Source organism: Pectinophora gossypiella, chromosome 9, assembly GCF_024362695.1.
Source record: "Pectinophora gossypiella chromosome 9, ilPecGoss1.1, whole genome shotgun sequence".
NCBI lineage: Eukaryota > Metazoa > Arthropoda > Insecta > Lepidoptera > Gelechiidae > Pectinophora > Pectinophora gossypiella.
Window position 1 is genome coordinate 12,033,620 of NC_065412.1, and position 11,577 is coordinate 12,045,196.

Consider the following 11,577-nt stretch of genomic DNA (forward strand, 5'->3'; position numbering starts at 1 on the left):
GTACAATCGGATAGATGTAAGATGTAAGACTTCATGCTAAAATACGCGTAGGATTATTTTTGTAAATGAAGGAGAAATAAATCCTTTAGCGGACTTGAGAATAAAACCACCTCTATATTATATAATCTATACAGTAGTTTATTAAAGTTTACTTCCTTTTCTTCTTCTTGTTGTTTTTGAACTTGAGTCGTTGCTTGAGTTTCTCCTTGCGCAGGCGTTCCTTTACGATCTGCTGTTTGTCGCGGAACTCCTTGGATGACGCCGTCGCCTTCTTCTTGTCTATCCTCTCGTTGTGTTTCACCCAGTGCGGGCGGAATTCCGATACTGAAACGAAAACGCATTTCTTTTTGAAAATAGGCTATTTGACAACCTAGTTAAGATACTTTCTTACGAAACGTCAAAACGAAAGTTTTCTTTTGAGTTTGTATGGAGATACTGTCCGGTGACATCATCAATAAAAGCCGTCAAATATGTATAAATTAGTAACGCGCGAGATCCGCTTCTATTTCTATATTAACAATTTATAATTTATCTTTGACCTAGTCAGATACCCTATTCAAGCTTTATCTCAAGCCATCAGATATGGTATCAGACAACATGTATTGTGTACAGTACAGTCATGAGCAATATAATGTACCCACTTTAGGACTCTGTCGCACTAACATATTTGACATTTAGTGAGACTTACACTTCAATTTGTCAAAAAAGTTAATGTGACATGGTACCAAAGTGTATACATGTTAATGCTCGTGACCGTACACTCGGATATTTTTATTCTCAGCGGGTCCTCACGTTATAGAATGATGAATGTTTGAGATTTAGTTCCAAAGTTCTATCGTATCCAGTCCGACGTTATGGAAGGCGGAATGATGCCTAACCAAACCTAATTTTAGTTTGAAAGCTCTTAAACTAATGTCGTCCTTCACTTACAGCAAGCGCAAGAAAGAGAGATAGTTTTGGTCCTAACAAATTAAGTTACAAGGTTGGTGTTTGTCCGAATCGGCAAACACGTTTTATTCAGAAGTCACGGTAATTGCAAATGGGTGACAACTTGAATTTTATATCAATTTACTACGATTAAATTTCTATAGCAATAAAGTTTGAAGAAATCTCCAGCTTGTACTGACCTGGTTTCTTCCTAGTGTTGTCTCTGGGTTCGTCGTCGGAGTCCGCCTCGGCGGGCGCGTTCCGTTTGCGCCACTCGTCATACTTGCCGCTGCGGTACGACGCCGGCACGCGGCCACCGCTCTCTGTGCGGATCATCTTGCGGCCGCCGTCCTGAGGATACAAAAATACATATAAGAAGTACTGTGTTTGGAACCACTGCCATAGAATCATCTCCCTAGCATTTTTCACCGGGACCGCTTACCTAACATGGAGATTTGACAGGCCCGGTTTTTTACAGAAGCGACCGCCTGTCTGACCTTCCAACCCGCGAAGGGAAAACAGCACATTACGTCACATACCTCCAAAAATGCATTTCTCGGGAATGTGGGTTTCCTCACGATGTTTCCTTCATCCCTGAGCACGTGATAATCATTTATGATCCAAACATGAATTGGACAATCATTGGTTTAATATGTCGGATTCGAACTTGACACCTCAAGGTGAGAAGCAAGCTACTAACTGGGCTACCACGGCTATTTAGAATAGTTATATAATTATATCACTTTACGTGAGCCCGAATAAGTAGCAATATTACGTTTAGATGCAAATTCTTTTGGTAGCTCTGTCCATTTTGATACGGACATGAATAGTCTGTTGTCTGTGTTAATGTTTAATATTTTAGGTTACAAAAGCAGTTGTACTCACCGGGTCCACATGCACCATCTTCTTCCGCTTGCGGTCCCAGCGCATCTGGTTACGCCGCTGCCGCGCACCCTCGCCGCTATCCGCGCCCATGTCGAGCTCGGCCGCCGCCGCGCCCGCGTTGAAGTTCACTGCCATACTGGGGACACATCATCATCATCATCATGAGCCCATTAACGTCCCCACTGCTGGGGCACGGGCCTTCCCTATGGATGGATAGGGAGAACGGGCCTTAAACCATCACGCGGCCCCAGTGCGGATTGATGGTTATTAAAGACTGCTAATGCAGCCGGGACCAACGGCTTAACGTGCCTTCCGAAGCACGGAGGAGCTGGAGATGAAAACTTTTTTTTGTGGTCACCCATCCTATGACCGGCCTTTGCGAAAGTTGCTTAACTTCAACAATCGCAGACCGAGCGCGTTTACCGCTGCGCCACCGAGCTCCTCGGTGTCACACGCCACACGCCATTATTAACTAATTATTTTAAGTTATGGCAATCGACAGGCATACATTTATGGAACACACGTCAATTTTATGTAGGAATTTTAAAGACCCGCCCAAATCTTTATATTGGCCAATAACCCGACGGAATTAAATTGACAGCTCACGTCAAACGGGTTGCAGCGAGATGCTTATTTTATTCGCCCGGGTTATTCATTCATTTTAAAATTAACAGTTGTCAATCATCTGTCCCTTTCCTTTTCGGCGGATAAGAAATTGACGGGTATAACTTAAAATAAAATATGTGTCTGCAGGAATCGGGGCCAGTATAGAGAACTGTCAAAAAAAAAAAAAAATAGGAACACTCAACAGTGCTGCCGCCTACATTTGAACTTCTAGTTTTTATCCACATTATACATATTTTAAGTACACTTCACGGTAAAACCGTAGTCACAAATCATCAGTCCTGGCAATAAATAGACATTAGTAGAGATTTAGGCGGCTTATAAATCATTTACATAAGCCGTTGATAACAGGCCTGAATGACAAAAATGAGATACTTTTTACGAAACGTCAAAACGAAAGTTTTCTTTGGGGTTTGTACGGAAATACTGTCCTGTGACGTCATCAATAAAGGCGGTCAAACGTCGTACTCATTGTTACTTAAGTCATAAATAAAATTCAAAACTAAGTCGAAAAGTAAAATGAGAATGTTTTTTTATCATTTTAGGCTGCCTTCAGTTTCTAGATTAGCATTTTATAATTTATTTTTGATGCAGTCAAATACCTAATTCAGATAAATGATCACTTACCCGGCTTCCGTGTGTTGATCACTAGCGAAGTGAGGTATGTAGTTCTCATCTCTTACAACTTCTTTCTTCTTTTTCTTACTGACTTCTGATTTCAGATCGTTCTCTAACAAACCTTCCGCCTGTAGAATAAACGTAACTTTATTTTACTCCATACCCGCTCCTGTTGATTGAGGTGAGGTCTGTCCCAAGCAGTGGGACGTATGTATATATGTTGTGTATGTTATCTATATCTTTCAAGTAAAAAGGAATCCAATTACCATATGTTGTGACATGGTAAATAATGCCTTTTCTGGCTACAAACTTAATTTTCGTTTTACAGTTCTAAAACTATTTATCTCACTTTCTTACTTTGTTAGGGACGACACTATTTTCAGAGAAGTTAAACTGTTTCTAACAAAATCGGCGTCAGGCAACAAAATAATTATCTACTATACAATAGTAGTGTTTTAATATTTACCTGTAATTTCTTATTTTCTCGAACCTTATCCACTGTTTTTCCGTGTTTTTGTTTCTTCGCTTTCATTGCTTGATACATAGCAGACTCTGTCTTAGCTGACAGTTCTAATATTGTCTGAAAAATAAAATAAACTTACTGTTTGTACTTCTGATAAATCTGAACCACGTCAGGGGGGTTAAAAGCCACATCGAATTCATCTAAGAAAGCAATATTGCAATTGCGCATATAAAAGTAAGTTCGCAATGCAAACAAATGTCAAAAAGCAATATTGCTTTCTCAGATGAACTGCTTCGATGTGGCCATTTTAACCCCGCTGGTCGCATCACACTTTCCTATGCTTCTATCCCTTTCTGTCACTCAAACCCGTCATGTGTTAGAAGGTGATAAAGCGACGACACGAAATAAAATCCTCACCCCTTTAGGCGTATAGTTCTTGATCTGCTGCACCATCAAGTTGGCAGCTTCGCTGTTTTCGTCGACCAAGAATGGATGCGTGAGTGTGGGCAAGGGTGTGGTCTTCGCTCGCTTGTTGGCCTCCGCTGATGCAGGCTCGCGCCACTTCACGTACTGTTGGAGGCCGCGTGAGCACACGCGGGCTGCGTCTTCCTGTTAGAGTAAAAAATAAAAGTATACCTTCATTTTATATAAAATATTTTCATTTTTGCATTAGCAGTCGTTAATAACCATCAATCCGCACTGGGCCCGCGTGATGGTTTAAGGCCCGATCTCCCTATCCATCCATAGGGAAGGCCCGTGCCCCAGTAGTGGGGACGTTAATGGGCTGATGATGATGTTCCACTAGTTATTAAACAACTTGTAATGCATACCTACATTGATTTAAAAGAAGTTCGTGTTGCAGTTTCTTGTCATTTCTTCTCCTAAGCCCTAACAACTTGCGAAATGACGTTCCGTGATTATTACGTTCAATAAATGATTCTGATTTTTGATTATTAATTTCTAACAGACATTTACAAAAAAATCTTATATCTAGTATCATACATCAGTGTATAGTTAGAAGAGAACAACAACTTTTTCATCTTATAATAATGAACATCTTATGAGTGAAGACATGATGTTATGATGATCACGCGTATTTCCAATAAAGTCCCGATTACTACGTACTTACTGATATGAGTACGTAGTCGTTACATGAGCCACGTATGGGGCCTTTTGCGACTCAATAGTAACCCTAACAACCGGATTGATGAGGTTGGTCCATCTCACAACCCACACGAAAAGAAGATGGGGTGGCCCATTAGCGATTGAGGGCATAACCAGAAGTTTATGAAGGTGTACGTATTAGTATATGTATGTTGAAAACTCACAATCTCTGAATAGTCCCTTTCCCAAGACATGACGTCTTGATGTCTCAGTTCTAGAGCACTAGTTGGTATCGCGCCCCACACGCCACTGGGGCAGGTGGCGCCGCGTTCCGCTATCTCAGCCGGGGTCTTGAGTTCTGTTCCCAGGAATAGTTGCAAGTCTAGGAGATGAGCGATGTCTTCTGCTGCTATGAGGGAGAATGCGCGGCCGGCGCGACCCGCGCGTGCGCTTCGACCTGTAATCAACGGTTTAGTGGAGGATTTGATTATTAACTGAAGTATATGTAGGCTATCCAGTTATCCAATATAACTGAGGAGCACCATTAAAACACCCTACGTTCACTCGTTTAATCGGAAGGGAGCATATCACATACCCACATATATTTTTTTTTGCGGCAACAGTAATTTATCGTGAGTAATACAGGGTGTTAGTGACATCGTAACGAATACTGAAGGGGATGATTCAGATCATGATTCTGAGTTGATAATCAAGTGAAATTTTCTGTCGGAAAATTCATGATAATTTTTGTGTTTTTTTTAAATTATTTTCAGTTCCATACTTTTGCGACGGAAAATTCCACTTGATATCAACTCAGAAACATGGTCTATATACGATGTCACTAACACCGTGCACATAGATAACTTACCAACTCTATGCACAAAGAGCTTCGGCGTGGCCGGGAAGTTATAGTTGATGACGGTGTCTAAAGCGGGTAGGTCCAACCCTCGAGCGGCGACGTCCGTGACCAGCAATACTGAACACTTCTTGTTGGAGAACCGCCCTAGGGCGATCTTACGAGCTGACGCGTCCAGGCCGGAGTAGGCACATGTGCACGATATCCCGGCTCTGTTTAGAACCTGGAATCAGTTAACGTCATGTACGGTCACGAGTATACTAATAAATACACTAGTATATTAATATGTATACACTTTGGTACCATGTCATATTAACTTTTTTGACAAATTGAACTGTAAGTCTCACTAAATGTCAAATATGTAAGTGCGACAGGGTCCTAAAGTGGGTACATTATATTGCTCATGACTGTATACAGGTTAGTGACACAATAACGAAATTTTTGGGGGATGATTCGGCTCACGATTCTGAGTTAATATCAAGTGGTATTTTCCACCGTAAAAACTTCATTTTCATTTCCATACTTTTGCGACGGAAAATCCTACTTGATATTAATTCAGAATCATGAGCTGAATCGTCTCCTTCAGTATTCGTTAAGATGTCACTAACAACCTGTATGTTTAATAGTTTACTGTAATGGTTTAGCTTATTTGTAGTAGTTCTAGTAGATTAGAAAGGTGATAAATTAAAACTATGAGCCTTAGAGGTGGGTGATAGTATGAAAATATCTATCTACTCAGCCTGTGTCCACCCACTGCGGGGTATAGGCCTCCCCTCAATCAACCGGAAGGTGTATGGAGCATACTCCACCACGCTGCTCCACTGCGGGTTGGTGGAGGTGTTTTTACGGCTAATAGCCGGGACCAACGGCTTAACGTGCCCTCCGAAGCACGGAATCATCGTACTTTTTCGGACAATCAGGTGATTCAAGTGGGACATATATAGGCTGTTTATGTGTGTGTGTGTACTCGTAATGTCATAGATTAATGAATAATATGTATAGAACGGACATTTTCCGTCCGTACCAATTAGTATCGGCCCCGAGCTAGTTACTTCACTCCTCGCTGGGTCTCACTTTATAACGAATAAGAGCGCACGCGGATATTCTGTCTCGATCGCACTTACGCGGCACACGGTAAGAGCAAAAGTTTTGTATGGAGTGTCCGAGCTGTGGTAATGTGTAAGTTATTATGTTCTGTACTTGTACGAAAAAGAATATTTGATGAATATTTAGTGACTTACCAGTTGTAAGTATTCGACATGATGTTTCGTGGCAGCGAATACGACTGCTTGTGGGGTTGTACTCGTCAATACTTTGTCCAGCAGAAGCAGTAAAGCTGCAGTCTTCAACTCAGCCCTTACGGAGATCCAACCAAGCCATAGTGTAGACGGAAGTTTCCAATCTACATCCAATCTTATCAATGTTGGGTCTGAGAGCCCGGCTCGAGCGAATTCTACGAGCATTTTGGGCAGTGTGGCTGAGAACAAAAGGGTCTGACGAGCGGATGGTAGTCTCGCTACTAACTCCCTCAGTTGTTCACCGAAACCAAGCTCAAATAGGCGATCGGCTTCGTCGAATACTATCATTTCTGTAATGGTTAAATTTTTTCTTATTATTAAACAATTTTAGTTGATATTTTTGGAAAACCAATGATTGTCGAATTTGTATTCGAATTCATGTTTGGATTATAAATGATTATCACATGTTCAGCGGTGAAGGAAAACATAGTGAGGAAACCCACATTCCCGAGAAAGGCATATTCGGATGTATGTGACCTAACCTGTAATGGGCTGGTTTTCCCTTCCCGGGTTGAAAGGTCAGACAGGGAGTCGCTTCTGTAAAAACTGGACCTGTCAAATCTTTAGGTTAGGTAAGCGGACCCTGTGAAAAATGGGATAATGCTAGGGAGATGATGACGACTTTTGGGCATCACATGTATACTCAACATTACTAAATATGAATGTGACAGTCAGAGATTGTAAAATTCTCACATCAAGTGACTGTAGTAACAGAGTAAAAAGGTAGGAGTTTTAGTTTGCATTGTTCTTATTAATATAAGATTTTGTTCTTTATAAAATCATGTTAATTAGTATTGTTAACAGCCTCCGTGGTCTAGTGGTTAGAGCGTTAGGCTCACGATCTGGAGGTCCGGGTTCGATTCCCGATGGGGACATTGTCGAAATCACTTTGTGAGACTGTCCTTTGTTTGGTAAGGACTTTTCAGGCTTGAATCACCTGATTGTCCAAAAAAGTAAGATGATTCCGTGCTTCGGAGGGCACGTTAAGCCGTTGGTCCCGGCTATTAGCCGTAAAAAAAACACCTCCACCAACCCGCATTGGAGCAGCGTGGTGGAGTATGCTCCATACCCCCTCCGGTTGATTGAGGGGAGGCCTGTGCCCAGCAGTGGGACGTATATAGGCTGTTTATGTATGTATGTTAATTAGTATGCAATAAAATTTTAGTATGCATTCTAACAAAAAGGTTTAAACGGAGACACAAACAGGTATAGAACCTCAATAGTAAATATAAGTTAGTTTTATTTCCTTACTAATATTATCTAATTTCAAGTTCATTTCTATGCAGATGTGCAGGAATCGTCCCGGAGTAGCCACAACAATGTCCGGAGCGGTCCCTGACATCACACTGAACTGCTGCTCAATTGACTCTCCTCCCAGTATCGCAGCTGATGATAGGCCGGTGAACTTTCCCAGCTCTCGCACAAACCTTAGTGTCTGAAATAAAAATATAGAAGGGTATAAAAAATTATGTAAAGGGGGATATTGTTTGAAAACACAAAAGATGGATGAAATCCACCAGTACTTAAACATTCCTACAGTACGAGAGGAGATAAAAGCGATGACCGCAACCTATAGGGACAGGATCGAACATCACCAAAACCAACTTGCCCAAGTCTTAAGTGAGCCACTACAAACAAGACGATTGAAGAGATCCTACACTTGGGATAACCTGTAGCAATCTACAGTAATCTACATGCAGGCATCCCAACAATGGGCGGGCATGCCTTACACGCCAATACTGCTTAGCAAAAAACTGCTTATGGTTGGAAAACCGATCGCAAGTTAGAAAGAAAAAAACAAAAAATATTGTTTGAAAATACACAAACTCATTACACATCGCCTCATTATGTAACCTTTATGTCACACTTAAAGCAAATAAAGACTATTTTTTAAATTAAAGGGCTACTTAAAAGTACTGCACTAGTAGCTTTCTCAGAGTTGAATGCAAAACTTTGAGATATTAAACAACAAATCTGCAAAATTAATCTAGCATTTGTATTTACCATTTTCCTATTAATAGAAAATAAACAATTTACTTAACCGGTAAAAAAATAATGTCATTAAAAATTAAGTTTCTAATGTTAAAATTATTATAATTGTTTGATTATTATTTATTTGAGAAATTAAATTAAATAAAATGGTTTATATAATGTAACACAAAATTTTCTACGGTTTTATAAATCCATAATGATTAACTTGAGGTACTTTCTAAAAAGTTGTCTTTTGTGTAAAACATGTGCTCAATGCTCAAGGAGGTTGTATAAAATAAAATAAAATAAAAATTGCCTTTATTCACCGACATTATTACATAGTTTTACTTTATTACTTAATTATATATGTCGGGCGGTCCTAGGACATAGGCCTCCTCCTTATTGCGCCACATCTGTCAGTCGCCTGTTGACCTTCTCCAACTTTGTGGTAGATCGTCTTCACACCTTTTGTTTGGGGAGGAGGTTGTATACTTATGAGATATAATTTGTAAATATCATACCTGTAAAGCCAATTCTCTGGTGGGAGACAGGATGAGGCCTCTGAAGTTCTTCCCGGGAATGGGTTTATTTGTCGGGGCAATCAGCTTCTCCAGCATTGGCAGTACAAAACATGCAGTTTTACCTGAACCTGTTCTTGCCATAGCAACGACATCTTTTCCTTCTAGAGCCAATGGTATTGTCTGAAAATATTGCAGGATTATTTCATTGTTACTCTTCTAATGGAAGGATTTGTTGGAAGATATCTATACTAATAATTAGCTATTAATTAAATAATAACATTTTAAAATAACCTGATTTTATGTAATCTTAAATATAAAAAATATAGGTCTAGAAGTAGACTTGGCAATCACATTTTACCATCATTCAGTAAAATAATAATAAAATTGAGAATAAAAGTCATAATTTATATTGATAAATAAAATGCATAAAATGCGTTAAATTAAAATGCCAGTGTGAATTATTATATATGTCACCGTAAAATTGTAAATAACGTTAGGTTATAATCTATCGATTTGAATCTCGCGAGATTGTGAACTGTCGAATAATTATGAATCGTATCATATTGCTTACAATTTAACGTATTATTTTTCGGTAGATTATAATTTATCGAAGTGAAACCGTCAAATTGTGATACGAAACGCACCTCGCGTGCTATACCATAGAGTTACAAAACTATTAGAGTGAGCATAATGTTAATTTGGGATTCTCTTAAAATGCATAAATGTTTTTGTCATAATTTTAATTATCATAATCCTTTTTACATAACGTTTTTTAGCATAATAGTTTTACTTTCCCATAATAACATCTAGGAATACTGGTTTGTTAGGTATAACTTATTTTTGGGATTAATAAATAGATATCCATAATTCTTTTTTAGAATAATAGTGTTTTGTCATAATTTTTACAAGGCATAACAGTAGGTTAGGGTGCGGCGGGGGTGGCCCTTGGGCCACCCCTATGCCGCCAACATGTTTATCTTACACACGAAAAGTATACTGAATGATACGTTTCAGATTTTTTAATTTTGATACATTTTTTCTTACCATGTGATGTCAGAATTATTGATTACTTACTAAATAATTAATAAATACGTACTTGATTTCACAATCTTGAAGAGCATTTATTTTATTTGACTGACACCTGTGTTTTATTCCTAACTCTATGGACACAGAACGGTCTACTGTAAGGCCGACCAATCAGGGACAGCCGTCGGACAGTTGACAATTTGACAATTGTAAGATTGTGATTTAACAGTTTTACTTCGATAGATTATAATCTGACGAATAATAATACGTTAAATTGTAAGCAGTATATTACGTTTCACAATTTTTCGACAGTTCACAATCTCGCGAGATAGATTATAATCTAACGTTATTTACAATTTTACGGTGACATATACACGTTAATATTTTTAGGTTATGTTTGGAATTGAAACTAATATTCTTTTTCGGGCTTACCTTACGTTGAATAGGAGTTGGCTGTTTATAGCCTCTTTTAGTTATTCCCTTTAGGATCGGGAAACTCAATCCCATCGATTGGAAACCGCCAGATGCCTTCTTTTTTTTCTTCTGAGTTTGGGATTCATTTTCTTCAGTTGCGACCTCCGCTGGTGCCTCAAATCCCGGGAGGTCATCGGGTATCTCTTTAGATTTTAACATTTTTACTTATAATATGTACTTATGACCATAAATCCATTGTAAATAAGTTAAAAACAAAATTTTCACACACGCACGCACGTGTGAAACTTCAACTTTTTTGACAGTGACATTGACTGACATTTTCGTGGAAGTGTTGCCAACATTTGAAATAAAGCGTTTACGTAGCTAGTTATTAAATTGAAATCAGAAATATAATAAAATCGTTAAATAACGTGTAAAAATAATGTTCCTTTTATTTATGCTACATTATCAGTTTTGCTTCGGAATCCTGTGTTGCTCTATGTGTCTGGCTTGAGGACAATGCGCACAGTTTCAGCTTGTTTTAACATAGCGACGGTTTGGGGACCGCTGGCTCTTAGACTATTAGCGTTTTGTCTTTTAAACCTAAGGAAGAGAAATAAATCGTCAAACTCGGTCACTGGTTTTATTTCTTTTCTCGGTTGCTTTTTTTTTGGTTTATTAATCGAAGGATTAATCGAAGGCTTTATTATTTGAGTTAAGAAAAATACACAATGCACAGGTAATAAAACTTCAAGATTATATTTATTTATTGAGTTACATTACAGCGGGTATAAATACACTTATAACTAAAATAACACATAATTAATTAAGATAAGGGTTTTAAAGCTTTAAATGGCATTCCTAAGAAAA

At 38.9% G+C, this 11,577-nt stretch overlaps 1 protein-coding gene across 1 annotated transcript; it reads right to left on the minus strand.

Moving 5' to 3' along the window:
- Window positions 1-115: 115 nt before the first annotated feature.
- LOC126369620 (ATP-dependent RNA helicase DDX54) lies at window positions 116-11,020 on the minus strand. The gene is made up of 12 exons (XM_050014126.1): window positions 10,726-11,020; window positions 9,268-9,447; window positions 8,027-8,210; window positions 6,719-7,065; window positions 5,490-5,700; window positions 4,846-5,078; window positions 3,935-4,126; window positions 3,521-3,634; window positions 3,064-3,182; window positions 1,813-1,948; window positions 1,128-1,278; window positions 116-324 (listed from the first exon to the last, which is right to left on the minus strand). The coding sequence occupies exons 1-12, from the start codon at window positions 10,924-10,926 to the stop codon at window positions 149-151; spliced, it is 2,244 nt and encodes a 747-aa protein (XP_049870083.1). The 5' UTR covers window positions 10,927-11,020; the 3' UTR covers window positions 116-148.
- Between the last annotated feature and the right edge of the window lie 557 nt (window positions 11,021-11,577).